This window comes from Phyllobates terribilis, unplaced genomic scaffold (genome assembly GCF_046119375.1).
Source record: "Phyllobates terribilis strain yellow unplaced genomic scaffold, ASM4611937v1 Scaffold_4__5_contigs__length_816908805, whole genome shotgun sequence".
Taxonomy (NCBI): domain Eukaryota; kingdom Metazoa; phylum Chordata; class Amphibia; order Anura; family Dendrobatidae; genus Phyllobates; species Phyllobates terribilis.
Genome location: NW_027362764.1, coordinates 463,431,915 through 463,448,157, shown reverse-complemented (window position 1 = coordinate 463,448,157; position 16,243 = coordinate 463,431,915). Strand labels below are relative to the sequence as shown.

The following is a 16,243-nucleotide window of genomic DNA, read 5'->3' as shown; positions in this document are numbered from 1 at the left end:
CGGCGGATTAATTTACAAGAATCACTATTAGGTCGTGTAGCAATGCACATACAGCCAATGACCACCTTTATTAAAAGACCACTCCCGATCTAGTCCATGTTTTCCTATGTGTATAAGCTGCCTTGTTTTGGAGGACCATCCTTTTTATTAAAGAACATTTCTTGAAGACCATTTTTCCAGCTATTTAGGTCATTTCAAAAAGGTTTCACTGTACATAAGACTATTTTCACCCAAAACTTGGGCGTATTGGCAATATGACTAGAAGAAAGGCAGCCATATTGGTTGTCACTTTCACATTTGTTTCCCATAATCTGATGCTACAACTTTTAGGCCAGGTTCACACATTCAGTATTTGGTCAGTATTTTACCTCAGTATTTATAAGCCAGAACCAGGAGTGGAACAAGCAGAGGAAAAGTATCATAGAAACGTCACCACTTCTGTATTTATCACCCACTCCTGGTTTTGGCTTACAAATACTGATGTAAAAAACTGACCAAATACTGAATGTGTGCATGTGGCCTTATTGATACATGCCGATAAAATGACAATTTACCATCATTTTCTGAAGAGCTCAAAGGCTACAACCTGTATGGCTGCACTTCCGGTTGTCACAAATGGAAAAAAAGCCAATATCTTTGTAAGTAGAACAGACTGACTGAAGTTTCATTATTGCTCTAACTAATAATGGATACTTCTACATTTTTAAAGCAATTTTTGATGTCAGCCCTTCATAATATTAACGCCGTACGATGAGTGATTTTTGTGTAGTAATTATTGAATTATTCATTAATGTATGAGTTACCATGACCGATATCACTACCCTAGTGTAATGCCAGCGCCCCTCTGTGTGTTACGGCTGAGGATCAGTCACCATTGTAGCCAGTGATGTGCACAGTATAGAGATTTACACACTGTCTTTATATGCAGAAGTAATATTTTGCTTTGTCTCTTTCAGCTTGTTTCTCATTGTTCTTGTGATATCGGACATTATGTCTCTGGTAAGTCCCAGTTTGATATTCTGCGCCAGTAACGCCAGAAGGCAATATTTCATTTGACAATATTCAGAACATTAGTGCATGGAGGCATTTGTGTTTGTTTTGTAGAATTGGACGAGCGCAAGCTGAAACTCTCTCAATAAATTCTTCTAATCAGTCTCGGTCCATAAATACTGTGTTGCAAGAACAAAGGTCCAGGAGGGCATTTCAATTGTATTTCGTTTTCATTATGTTGAAGGAAATATTTTCGAACATAATTTGGACTGATTCTCAATCTGCATGTATCTTATGAAAGTGGAATAGGCAGTTTTAAAAGGAGAATCAATATTTTTACATTGCTTTTTTGCAAAGAAAAGAAGTGAGGTGTTAGTGAAGGAATATTTGCAGTGAAGGTGCACACATTCTTATATTAGTGTTAAAGAAGTAATTAGACATTTCTATTTATTATACTTTTATAATTGTGTACGTTAAAGGGAACCTGTCATCTAATTCAGGCTACAAGAATCTGACATTAAGGGCAGAGACAGACTGCCGTATAGCTCGTGGGAGGATCGCATCGCACTGAATGGACTGGCCGACACCTCTCCTGACCTGAGCATGACAGCGTGATGGATTTCTATGCAGCTGTCAAGCTCAGGTCAGGAGAGCAGACAGCCAATACGAGGTTTAGGGCAGAGACAGACTGCTGTATAGCTCGTGGGAGGATCACATCGCACTGAACAGACTCTTGGGCACCTCTCCTGACCTGAGCATGACAGCGTGATGGATTTCTATGTAGCTGTCAAGCTCAGGTCAGGAGAGCAGACAGCCAATACGAGGTTTACGATGCAATCCTCGCACTAGAAATATGGCCATCTGTCTCTGCCCAGGAATGTTCTACTCTGAAACGTTGTGGTGTTTCAGAGGAAATATACTTTGAATAATCTGTATAATGTGCATGTTTTTGGCAGCTTCTTGCCAACCAGCTCCCCTAGACTGTGACTGTGAATGTGAGTAAATGTATATGCATAGGGAAAGACATGTCAGCCATAGGGTTCACGGCAGGGAGAAGTTGCCTTGACCAGCCTCAGACAAAGCGTCTGTGACATAAAGTCCTCAGTCAACTTTTCAAAGTATGTACTCTCTGAAATGCTATGTACCTGGCTACAATTGTGCAGACAGACTGATTTATGCTGCCCCTGGCTCTGGCAGCATGAATCAGATGACAGGTTTCTCTACCTCTAAATTTTCTAGTAAGAATTTATAAGACCTGATCAATGCCAGACAAGCGTTGGTCAAGTCAGACTCCATAATGCATTGCAGTTCTTTGCTAGAACCAAATGCCAGATCCTTTAACCCTTTTCCGGCCCAAGGCATACTAATATGTATCTGCGCCTTGGGCCTTATGGACCAGATACGTATTAGTATGCCCTGGCGATTTTGCCCGCACACAGGCTATGCCGGTACGATCGCATCCTGGTGTCAGCTGATTGTCACAGCTGACACCCAGTACTATGTGCAAGGAGCGATGCCGCACCGCTCCCTGCACATTAACCCTGAAATGCAAGTTATATCGAAGAAATGTTACCACTATCATGTAGTACAATATGTCACGAAAAAACTTTCTCAGAATCAGGGGGATCCGTTGAAGCGTTCCAGAGTTATCACCTCATAAAGTGACAGTGGTCAGAATTGTAAAAATTGGCCTGGTCATTAACGTGCAAACCACTTTGGGGGGTAAAGGGGTTAAAGGGGTTGTCGTCTTTAAGTTAATGTTTGTTCTTGAGCGCCGTTTGGGATAAAAATAAAACATATTGTGCTGTATTCACCATACCCAGGTCCACTATTGAGTCTCCACTGCTGTTCTCGTGTTCTGGCAGTGGCTGAGGCGCTGACATCATGACGACAGCGTGGAAGCCAATTAGTGAGCAGGACTTTCTGTCTACAGTGGTGGAGCTGCTGAGCTCACTGATTGGCTGCTGTGCTGTTGATGTGACATCACCATTGTAGCCAATGCCAGACACTAGGAGCAGTGTCGGAAACTCAGCGGTGGATCTGAGGAAGGTTAGTACGGCCTGGTGTGTTTTCTTATGCCCAACTGTACTTAGGTGCGCTTTAAATTTCGTCACTATCGCTAAATTTTTTATTATTTAAATTAAATACAGATGTAACCATTATTGTTTGACCAAAACATTATAAACAAGGCATATACCAAGTGAGAGAAAAACTCCCTTTCTTGGCAGGAGCCTCCACTCAACTGAGCCGACTTCCAGGGAGGGGAATCCCCCCTTCTCTGCTGTGCTGACATCACTCTCCCATGATGCAATGCATCAAGGAAAGTGAACGCAGTTTGCCAATCTGAGCCCAGGCACTGTGACTGAGGTGCATGTGGTCAGTCCAGCCTGCAGCTGTGGGTATGTGCTGTGCTGTGCTCCAAAAGTCACCAGGCAGTGAGCTGGAGACTACTCTTGTGTTTCCTCCTTCACCTCCCAGTTCTCTTGCTCACACTGTCCAACAATGAAGCCTGTAGTGATTGTTTGTGCCCCTCGCCCACTGTCACCACAAACACCTTGAAAGGAGAAAGATGTTGCCAGCAACAGAAGCTAAACGCTGAGGAAGATATGTGCCAGAAAAGAGGGTTGTTATATATTTCATATGGTCAGTGTATGTATAATTGTGTGTATACATGTGTGAAATGTGTGCATATATGTGAAAAGTGCATGCATGAGTGTATGGTGCATATGAGAACCGTATGTAAACATATATGCAGTGTCTATGTGTATATATATATATATATATATATATATATGCACCATGTGTATATATGTGTGCAGTGCAAGTGTATATACAGTTAGGTCCATATATATTTGGGCAGAGACAACATTTTTCTAATTTTGGTTCTAGACATTGCCACAATTAATTTTAAACAAAACAATTCAGATGCAGTTGAAGTTCAGTCTTTCAGCTTTCATTTGAGGGTATCCACATTAAAATTGGATGAAGGGTTTAGGAGTTTCAGCTCCTTAACATGTGCCACCCTGTTTGTAAAGGGACCAAAAGTAATCGGACAATTGATTCTAAGGCTATTTCATGGACAGGTGTGGGCAATCCCTTCGTTATGTCATTCTCAATTAAGCAGATAAAAGGCCTGGAGTTGATTTGAGGTGTGGTGCTTGCATTTGGAAGGTTTTGCTGTGAAGTAAACATGCGGTCAAAGGAGCTCTCCATGCAGGTGAAACAAGACATCCTTAAGCTGCAAAAACAGAAAAAAAACATCCGAGAAATTGCTACAATATTAAGAGTGGCAAAATCTACAGTTTGGTACATCCTGAGAAAGAAAGAAAGCACTGGTGAACTCATCAATGCAAAAAGACCTGGGCGCCCACGGAAGACAACAGTGGTGGATGATCGCAGAATAATCTCCATGGTGAAGAGAAATCCATTCACAACAGCCAACCAAGTGAACAACACTCTCCAGGAGGTAACCGTATCAATATCCAAATCTACCATAAAGAGAAGACTGCATGAAAGTAAATACAGAGGGTTCACTGCACGGTGCAAGCCACTCATAAGCATCAAGAATAAAAAGGCTAGACTGGACTTTGCTAAAAAAAAACATCTAAAAAAGCCAGCACAGTTCTGGAAGAACATTCTTTGGACAGATGAAACCAAGATCAACCTCTACCAGAATGATGGAAAGAGAAAAGTATGGCGAAGGCGTGGTACAGCTCATGATCCAAAGCATACCACATCATCTGTAAAACACGGCAGAGGCAGTGTGATGGCTTGGGCATGCATGGCTGCCAGTGGCACTGGGTCACTAGTGTTTATTGATGATGTGACACAGGACAGAAGAAGCCGAATTAATTCTGATGTATTCAGAGCCATACTGTGTGCTCAGATACAGCCAAATGCCGCCAAACTGATTGGTCGTTTATTCTTACCACAGATGGACAATGACCCAAAACATAAAGCCAAAGCAACCCAGGAGTTAATTAAAGCAAAGAAGTGGAATATTCTTGAATGGCCAAGTCAGTCACCTGATCTCAACCCAATTGAGCATGCATTTCACTTGTTAAAGACTAAACTTCAGACAAAGGCCCACAAACAAACAGCAACTGAAAACCACCTCAGTGAAGGCCTGGCAGAGCATCAAAAAGGAGGAAACACAGCGTTTGGTGATGTCCATGAGTTCAAGACTTCAGGCAGTCATTGCCAACAAAGGGTTTTCAACCAAGTACTAGAAATTAACATTTTATTTACAATTATTTAATCTGTCCAATTACTTTTGGTCTCTTTAAAAACATGTTAAGGAGCTGAAACTCCTAAACCCTTCATCCAATTTTAATGTGGATACCCTCAAATGAAAGCTGAAAGTCTGAACTTCAACTGCATCTGAATTGTTTTGTTTAAAATTCATTGTGGTAATGTCTAGAACCAAAATTAGAAAAATGTTGTCTCTGTCCAAATATATATGGACCTAACTGTATATGTGAAGTGTGGGTATTTCTATATATCTGTACACCTGTATGCAGTGTGTGCATGTATTTATGTGTGTATATATACATGCATATATAATCTGCTCAAAAAAATAAAAGGAACACTCAAATAACACATCTTAGATCTGAATGAATGAAATATTCTCATTGAATACTTTGTTCTGTACAAAGTTGAATGTGCTGACAACAAAATCACACAAAAATCATCAATGGAAATCAAATTTATTAACCAATGGAGGCCTGGATTTGGAGTCACTCCCAAAATTAAAGGGGAAAAACACACTACAGGCTGATCCAACTTTGATGTAATGTCCTTAAAACAAGTCAAAATGAGGCTCAGTATTGTGTGTGGCCTCCATGTGCCAGTCTATTGGTGGATGGAGCGAGACATGATGTCCCCAGATGTGCTCAATCAGATTCAGGTCTGGGGAACGGGCCGGCCAGTCCATAGCTTCAATGCCTTCATCTTGCAAGAACTGCTGACACACTCCAGCCACATGAGGTCTGGCATTGTCCTGCATTAGGAGGAACCCAGGGCCAACCGCACCAGCATATGGTCTCACAAGGGGTCTGAGGATCTCCTCTCGGTACCTAATGGCAGTCAGGCTACCTCTGACGAGCACATGGAGGTCTGTGCGGCCCTCCAAAGAAATGCCACCCCACACCATTACTGACCCACTGCCAAACCGGTCATGCTGAAGGATGTTGCAGGTAGCAGATCGCTCTCCACGGCGTCTCCAGACTCATGTCTGTCACATGTGCTTGATGTGAACCTGCTTTCATCTGTAAAGAGCACAGGGCGCCAGTGGCGACTTTGCCAATCCTGGTGTTCTGTGGTAAATGCCAAGCGTCCTGCACAGTGTTGGGCTGTGAGCACAACCCCCATCTATGAACATCGGGCCCTCATACCACCCTCATGGAGTCGGTTTCTGTTTGTGCAGACACATGCACATTTGTGGCCTGCTGAAGGTCATTTTGCAGGGCTCTGGCAGTTCTCCTCCTGTTCCTCCTTGCACAACGGCGGAGGCAGCGGTCCTGCTGCTGGGTTGTTGCCCTCCTACAGCCCCCTCCACGTTTCCTGGTGTACTTGCCTTTCTCCTGGTAGCGCCTCCAGCCTCTGGAGACTACGCTGACAGACTCAGCAAACCTTCTTGCCACAGCTCGCATTGATGTGCCATCCTGGATGAGCTGCACTACCTGAGCAACTTCTGTGTGTTGTAGAGTCCGTCTCATGCTACCGTGAGTGTGAAAGCACAACCACCATTCAAAAGTGACCAAAACATCAGCCAGAAAGCATTGGTACTGAGATGTGGTCTGTGGTCCCCACCTGCAGAACCACTCCTTTTTTGAGGGTGTCTTGATAATTGCCAATAATTTCCATCTATTGTCTTTTCCATTTGCACAACAGCATGTGAAATTGATTGTCAATCACTGTTGCTTGCTAAGTGGACAGTTTGATTTAATAGAAGTTTGATTTGCTTGGAGTTATATTCTGTTGTTTAAGTGTTCCCTTTATTTTTTTGAGCAGTGTATATATACACACATGTGTGTGTATATATATATATATATATATATATATATATATACACACGCATGCATATATATACAGTACAGACCAAAAGTTTGGACACACCTTCTCATTTAAAGATTTTTCTGTATTTTCATGACTTTGAAAATTGTACATTCACACTGAAGGCATCAAAACTATGAATTAACACATGTGGAATTATATACTTAACAAAAAAGTGTGAAAAAACTGAAAATATGTCTTATATTCTAGGTTCTTCAAAGTAGCCACCTTTTGCTTTGATGACTGCTTTGCACACTCTTGGCATTCTCTTGATGAGTTTCAAGAGGTAGTCACCGGAAATGGTTTTCCCTTCACAGGTGTGCCCTGTCAGGTTTAATAAGTGGGATTTCTTGACTTATAACTGGGGTTGGGACCATCAGTTGTGTTGTGCAGAAGTCAGGTGGATATGCAGCTGATAGTCCTACTGAATAGACTGTTAGAATTTGTATTATGACAAGAAAAAAGCAGCTAAGTAAAGAAAAACGAGTGGCCATCATTACTTTAAGAAATGAAGGTCAGTCAGTCCGAAAAATTGGGCAAACTTTGAAAGTGTCCCCAAGTGCAGTTGCAAAAACAATCAAGCGCTAAAAGAAACTGGCTCACATGAGGACCGCCCCAGGAAAGGAAGACCAAGAGTCACCTCTGCTTCTGAGGATCAGTTTATCCGAGTCACCAGCCTCAGAAATCGCAGGTTAACAGCAACTCCGATTAGAGACCAGGTCAATGCCACGCAAAGTTCTAGCAGCAGACACATCTCTACAACAACTGTTAAGAGGAGACTTTGTGCAGCAGGCCTTCATGGTAAAATAGCTGCTAGGAAACCACTGCTAAGGACAGGCAACAAGCAGAAGAGACTTGTTTGGGCTAAAGAACACAAGGAATGGACATCAGACCAGAGGAAATATGTGCTTTGGTCTGATGAGTCCAAATTTGAGATCTTTGGTTCCAACCACCATGTCTTTGTGCGACGCAGAAAAGGTGAACGGATGGACTCTACATGCCTGGTTCCCACCGTGAAGCATGGAGGAGGAGGTGTGATGGTGTGGTGATGCTTTGCTGGTGACACTGTTGGGGATTTATTCAAAATTGAAGGCATACTGAACCAGCATGGCTACCACAGCGTCTTTCAGTGGCATGCTATTCCATCCAGTTTGCGTTTAGTTGGACCATCATTTATTTTTCAACAGGACAATGACCCCAAACACACCTCCAGGCTGTGTAAGGGCTATTTAACCAAGAAGGAGAGTGATGGGGTGCTACGCCAGATGACCTGGACTCCACAGTCACCAGACCTGAACCCAATCGAGATGGTTTGGGGTGAGCTGGACCGCAGAGTGAAGGCAAAAAGGCCAACAAGTGCTAAGCATCTCTGGGAACTCCTTCAAGATTGTTGGAAGACCATTTCCGGTGGCTACCTCTTGAAGCTCATCAAGAGAATGCCAAGAATGTGCAAAGCAGTCATCAAAGCAAAAGGAGGTAGTCAAGAAAATACAGAAAAATCTTTAAATGAGAAGGTGTGTCCAAACTTTTGGTCTGTACTGTATATACTCACATGCATATATATATACACACATACACGCATATATATATATATATATATATATATACACACATATATATGTGTATTTATACTGTATATGTAGGTTTGTGTGTGTGTATATATAATATATTTATATATATATATATATATATATATGTGTATGCGCTTATGTGTATATATATATATTGTTACGGGTCCGGGTGGTGGAACCTCTGTGCCGAGGTGCAAGGAGGGACCCAGAGGGGCGTGACTAAGTATCCACCCGAACCGACCCTGGTCGTACGACAGCAAACGACACCGTGACCAGGGAGGATCCGAGCAGAGGGACCAGGTGCTACTCTGGGGACGACCTTGTAAGAGAGCAGGTGGCTCCCACGGGTCAGATGGCTGGGACTGACCGGTATGGCGGATGGACACGGCAAGCAGGCGGAAGTCTCTGGTAGCAGACAGGTGGGCACAGTTCAAGAAAGCAGGGCAAGTAACAGGCTTTAGGTTTACCCGAAGGTGGTCACAGCAAGTGACGGCAGGGTCTCCAGGCAGGCTGGCAGGAAACAGGCAGGTGCTCCCAGGTGAGCGGGCAGACAGACGAGGCGGGTAACTGGCAGGTAACTGATGGGCGCTCCCAGGTGAGCCGGCAGCCAGACGAGGCCGGAAACTGGCAGGTAACAGGTGGGTGCTCCCAGGTGAGCGGGCAGACAGAAGAGGCTGGTAACAGGTGGGCGCTCCCAGGTGAGCAGGCAGACAGGCAAGGCAGGTAACTGGCAGGTAACTGGTGGGCGCTCCCAGGTGAGCGGTCTGACAGACAAGGCAGGCGGATGCTCCCAGGTGAGCGGTCTGACAGACAAGGCAGGCGGATGCTCCCAGTTGAGCGGACAGATAGCCAAGGCAGGTAACAGGCAGATAACAGGTGAGCGCTCCAGGTGAGCAGGCTGGCAGGCTCGGCAGGTAATGGGCAGATAACAGGCTGGCAGGCAGGACGAGAAGTCAGGCTAGCAGCAGAACCTGAGGGCTGAAGCACAGATCAGACACAGTGCAAACAACTTTGCTCGGGCACCTCCATTTTGGAGGAGGTGCCTTAAATGTGGGAAGTCCTCTGGCCATTGGCCGGGGACTCTTTAGGAAGACGCGCGCTGTCCCTTTAAGAGGGGGGGGGAGTGCACGCACGCCCTAAGCACTCTGCTGTAGGAGGAACGCGCGCCGGCCACAGCAGGGAACGGAGCGCAGGGAGAAGCCGTGCCAGGAGCCGGGGCTCAGAGACGGTGTCCCTGTCTGATATGGGGCAGGGACGCAGCTGCGCCGACAGAGACAGGAGCGCTGGAGGGGCCCACGTGAGGAGCGCGGAGGTGAGAGGGACGGCGTCCCTGCCTAGCAGGGGGCAGGGACGCCGATGCTACATATATAATATATGCGTGTGTATATATATATAATATAATATAAAATGTGTGCGTATGTATGTATATATATATATATAGAGAGAGAGAAAGCTAAAGATAGCGGTATTTTATGTAACTGCACAATATGGTTGAGTCTCTGTCTACATAATACATGTATATGTAGCGCTCTCTTGAGAGATATATATATATATATATATCTATATATATGCATACACACGCATATATATATATGTTTATGTATCTCATAGAGATGTGAATATACCTGTGTAATATATAAACTTCTATATATTACACAGGTATATTTGTGTACACATACATGTTTATATATAAAAAGAGAGACTTCTGCATATATAAGCATACGTGTGTTATATGGACAGAGGGGCTCAAACATAATGTGGAGTTACATAAAGTTGCGCTATATATAAATCTATAGATATAGAGAGTCAAAATTGGAACAGCACCATATCTTCAAAATATCGGGTGCAAGGCCCCCAAACAGATATCCATAACTATAGACATTGTAGCAAAAAAATGGCAGGTAGCACTCCAAAAGGTCTTTGACAAAATATGGACTTTATTAGCCCGGTGTGGCGACGTTTCGGTTGCGGTTCAGTGATCAAGCAGTGATGAAGGTTGTGCGCAAACAAAACATCGCCACACCGGGCTAATAAAGTCCATGTTTTTTCAAAGACCTTTTGGAGTGCTGCCTGCCATTTTTTTTGCTATATAGAAAGATACAGTGCATTGTGAAAGTATTTGGCCCCCTTGAACTTTTCTACCTTTTGCCACATTTCTGGCTTCAAACATAAAGATATAAAATTCTATTTTTTGGGGGGAAGAATCAACAAGTGGGACACCATCGTGAAGTGGAACGAAATTTATTGGATATTTTAAACTTTTTTAACAAATTAAAAACTGAAAAGTGGGGCGTGCAATATTATTCGGCCCCTTTACTTTCAGTGCAGCAAACTCACTCCAGAAGTTGAGTGAGGATCTCTGAATGATCCAATGTTGTCCTAAATGACTGGTAATGATAAATAGAATCCTCCTGTGTGTAATCAAGTCTCCTATAAATGCACCTGCTCTGTGATAGTCTGTTTCAAGTGCAGAGAGCATCATGAAGATCAAGGAACACACCAGGCAGGTCCGAGATACTGTTTGACGAAGTTTAAAGCCTGATTTGGATACAAAAAGATTTCCCAAGTTTTAAACATCTCAAGGAGCACTGTGCAAGCGATCATATTGAAATGGAAGGTGTATCACACCACTGCAAATCTACCAAGAGCCGGCCATCCCTCTAAACTTTCATCTCGAACAAGGAGAAGAATGATCAGAGATGCAGCCAAAAGGCCCATGATCACTCTGGATGAACTGCAGAGATCTACAGCTGAGGTGTGAGAGTCTGACCATAGGACAACAATCATTCGTACACTGTACAAATCTGGCCTTTATGGAAGAGTGGCAAGAAGAAAGCCATTTCTCAAAGATATCCATAAAAAGTCTCGTTTGAAGTTTGCCACAAGCCACCTGGGAGACACACCAAACATGTGGAATAAGGTGCTCTGGTCAGATGAAACCAAAATCGAACTTTTTGGCCACAATGTAAAACGATATGTTTGGCGTAAAAGCAACACAGCTCATCACCCTCAAAACACCATCCCCACTGTCAAACATGGTGGTGGCAGCATCATGGTTTGGGCCTGCTTTTCTTCAGCAGGGACAGGGAAGATGGTTAAAATTGATGGAAAGATGGACGGAGCCATTCTTGAAGAAAACCTGTTGGAGTCTGCAAAAGACCTGAGACTGGGACGGAGATTTATCTTCCAACAAGACAATGATCCCAAACATAAAGCTAAATCTACAATGGAATGGTTCAAAAATAAACGTATCCAGGTGTTAGAATGGCCAAGTCAAAGTCCAGACCTGAATCCAATCGAGAATCTGTGGAAAGAGCTGAAAACTGCTGTTCACAAACGCCCTCCATCCAACCTCAATGAGCTCGAGCTGTTTTGCAAGGAAGAATGGGCAAGAATTTCAGCCTCTCGATGTGCAAAACTGATACAGACATACCCCGAGCGACTTGCAGCTGTAATCGCAGCAAAAGGTGGCGCTACAAAGTATTAACTCAAGGGGGCCGAATAATATTGCACGCCCCACTTTTCAGTTTTTAATTTGTTAAAAAAGTTTAAAATATCCAATTAATTTCGTTCCACTTCACGATTGTGTCCCACTTGTTGATTCTTCCCCCCAAAAATAGAATTTTATATCTTTATGTTTGAAGCCAGAAATGTGGCAAAAGGTAGAAAAGTTCAAGGGGGCAAATACTTTCACAATGCAGTGTATATGGAAAATTATCAGCAACCAGCCAAAAACCTTCAAATTAGGAAAAAATAGAATAGAAGCAGCACTTCACTGAAAATAAGTGATATAGACTTTATTCCCCCATCTGATCTGGATGGATAAAATCGGCCTTTTTCACTTATTTCCACTGGAGCGCTGCTTCAACTCTATTATTCAACTTGCTCCATTTCTAGCCAGGAGATGTAAATGTGGATTTTATTAGCAGATATGGGTGACGCATGCTGTGGTTACTCTGTAGTCCTCTCTCTGGCTCTGCACATAGTATATATAGACAGGAGACCCCTTTATATAGATTGTCCCCCTTTCTATTACAACCATTTGATTAAATGAGCTCTTAGGGTCACTACACTGCTGCTTAGCAGAGGCGCTGCCTAGTAGCCAGCCTCTGGGGGCGTGTCTCAGAACACAGCACGCTGAGCTGCCAATCCCAAGATGGCTGCTCCCATAACTGTGATTCTCTCATTTTATAACGCAGGTAATTCTTCCAAAGGTAATTTATTTCATGCTTATTTATATCTACAGTCTCCTTACTGTAATATACCATAATATGTATGGATATGATAGGTCCTCTTTAAGTGAAAAGGGACAACCCTCTTATTTATCTCCCATAATTAAAATGCAACCTTTGCTTTTTCAAAATTTTTCTTTAACCTCTTCTGGCTCCATGGTGTACTATTACAGGTCCAAGAGCTTTGCCCACTCCACAGGGCAGTTGTCTGCAAAATTGTATAGCCGGCACTTGCCTCTAACAGCAGCGATAAGAGATCTAGCTCTTGACTGCTTCTGTTTAACCCCTCAAATGTCGCTGTCAATCTATGACAGTGGCATTTTAGTCATGCATTCATTGTGGCACATACATTCGAGTGCCCATCAAACACCTCCACATGATCTTAGAGTGCTAATGGATATCCATTGTAGCTGGTGGCCTACTGAATACCCCAGTTTAAGACATCTTGCTACTCCTGAGGATCCCAGCCACAGGCTGTGCTGCATAGCAGATTGTGATTTTCACTATGTACTGCAGTTCTGATGTATTTTTAATATATAGTACAGGCGATCAAATGTCCCATGGGGACTAAAAAATAAAGTGTAAAAAAAAGTTTGCAGAAATAAAAAAAAAAAAAAAAAGTAAAAAATTTAAATCACGACCTTTTTCCCAGTTAAAAATAAATGTAAAAAATTAGGCAAAAAATAGTATTTTCAAATTGGTAATTCCAATCTATAAAATTATAAAAATATTTACCGTATTTTTCGGACTATAAGACGCACCTGACCATAAGACACACCTAGATTTTAGAGGTGGATAATAATGGGAAAAAACTTTTGAAGCAAACATTGTGGCAGGTACTGCCTGTATGACTTCAGCCACGTATTGTAGGTCCTCTTTCAGATCCCATAGGTACGAATTTATGTCATGTTGTTGCCCTGAGGATAACTATAACTCTCAGCATGTCCTTCAGCTCTTATGACATGCTGAGCGTTATTGTTCACCACATTTACAGTATGTCACGTGGTTGCCTTGAGGATAACTATAACTCCTGGGAGTTATAGTTTGCCACAGGAGTGGTACAGTGTTTAATGTGCTTGATTTCACTTCAGCATTATAATGCTTGCCTCTCTTGCTCTGGACCCACGATAGGCAGGGAGCGGGGTCACACTTCATGAAGCTGCCTAAGATCTGCGGCGATGACATCAATTCACCATGGTCAGAGGCAGCTGGGGCGGCGATGCAGCAGGGTTACACAGCAAGGAGGGGCGGCAGCAGCATGTCTGTGGGCGCCGCCATGACTTCACTATGGCCGCCCTAGACAGGAGGAGATGGGCAGTCTCCAGTCCACATCACATGCTGCAGTGACTTTACAAAGAGGCAGGGCCAGGACAACACAGACCGGCACAGCGCGCAGTCATCCCTGGCCCTGCCTCTTTGTAACGTCACTGCAGCATGTGATGTGGACTGGAGACTGACCATCTCCTCCTGTCTAGCGTGGCCATAGTGAATTCATGGCGGCGCCCACAGACATGCTGCTGCCGCCGCACCTTGCTGTGTAACCCTGCTGCATCGCCGTCCCAGCCGCCTCCGATGCCTCTGCCGCCTCCGCTCCCACACCACAAAACAGTGAGCACTATAATTATAATGGGTACATTCGGACTATAAGACACACCCCATTTACCCCCCAAAATTTGGAGGAAAAAAAGTGCGTCTTATAGTCAGAAAAATATGGTAACCAATATGGTAAATTACATTAAGAAAACAAAGCAAAACACCAAAGTTGTTTTGTTGGTCTCCATATCTTCTCCAATAATTCCAACAAAAAGCTATCAAAATGTTTTACGTACCCGAAATAATAAAGTGAAAAACAAGCCCTCACACAGACAGCATGATAATTATGGGTCTTGAAAAATGGCACCACAAAAATGTATTTTTTTTTTTTTTTTGCAAAGTCAAGAATTTCTAAGCTACTAAAAACTATTCATGGTTAAAAATATACAGTTGAAACCAGAAGTTTACATACACTATATAAAAAGACACATACAGTTGTGCTCAAAAGTTTACATACCCCGGCAGAATTTTTCCTTTCTTGGCCTTGTTTCAGAGAATATAAATGATAACAAAAAAAACGTTTTCTCCACTCATGGTTATTGGTTGGGTGAAGCCATTTATTGTCATTATTTAATGCAACCAAAAACATCCAAATGACCCTGATCAAAAGTTCACATACCCTGGTGATTTTGACCTGATAACATGCCCAGAATTTGACACAAATGGGTTTGAATGGCTACTAAAGGTAACATCCTCACCTGTGACCTGTTTGCTTGTAATCAGTGTATCTGCATAAAAGCTGAGTGAGTTTGAGGGATCCAGACAGACTCTTGCATCTTTCATCCAGCCACTGACGTTTCTGGATTGTGAGTCATGGGGAAAGCAAAACGAATTGTCAACGGATCTACGGGAAAAGGTAGTTGAACTGTATAACACAGGAACGGGATACAAAAAAATATCCAAGGAATTGATAATGCCAGTCAACAGCGTTCAAACTGTGATTAACAAATGGAAAATCAGGGGCTCTGTAAAAACCAAGCCACAATCAGGTAGACCAACAAAAATTTCTGCCACATCTGCCAGGAAAATTGTTCGGGATGCAAAGAAAAACCCACAAATAACATCAGCTGAAATTCAGGACTCTCTGAAAACTAGCGGAGTGGCTGTTTCAAGATGCACAATAAGGAGGCACTTGAAGAAAAATGGGCTGCATGGTCTAGTCACCAGAAGAAAGCCATTACTGCACAAATCAGTGAATGTGAATAGCGGTATCTGCACAAATGCCACAAAGTATCTCGTCTACAATACGCGAAACAGCACAGAGACAAGCCTCAAAACTTCTGGAACAACGTTATTTGGAATGATGAGACCAAAATTAAACTTTTTGGCCACAACCATAAACGTTACATTTGAAGAGAGGTCAACAAGGCCTATGATGAAAGGAACACCATTCCTACAGTAAAGCACGGAGGTGGATCGCTGATGTTTTGGGGATGTATGAGCTACAAAGGCACAGGAAACTTAGTAAAAGTCGAAGGAAAGATGAATGCAGCACATTATCTGCAAATACTAGAGGCAAATTTGCACACATCATCCCGGAAGCTGCGCATGGGACGTACTTGGACGTTCCAAAATGACAACGATCCAAAACACAAGGCCAAGTCGACTTGTCATTGGCTACAGCAGAACAAAGTGAAGGTTCTGGAGTGGCCATCTCAGTCTCCTCACCTCAATATCATTGAGCCACTCTGGGGAGATCTCAAGCATGCAGTTCATGCTAGACAGCCCAGGAATTTACAGGAACTGGAGGCTTTTTGCCAAGAAGAATGGGTAGCTTTACCATCTGAGAAAATAGAGAACCTC

General features: G+C 43.2%; 1 protein-coding gene and 1 long non-coding RNA gene across 2 annotated transcripts in view; one reads left to right on the top strand and one right to left on the bottom strand.

Moving 5' to 3' along the window:
* Positions 1-16,243, bottom strand: part of LOC141265496 (uncharacterized) — a 69,550-nt gene that overhangs the window by 9,112 nt on the left and 44,195 nt on the right. The gene's annotated exons all lie outside the window — the stretch shown is intronic.
* PIGN (phosphatidylinositol glycan anchor biosynthesis class N) overlaps positions 1-16,243 on the top strand; it is a 363,689-nt gene that overhangs the window by 313,331 nt on the left and 34,115 nt on the right. The window contains exon 27 of the mRNA XM_073678652.1: positions 957-999. Within this exon, the coding sequence (XP_073534753.1) occupies positions 957-999 (43 nt within the window). The remainder of the gene's footprint in view (positions 1-956; positions 1,000-16,243) is intronic.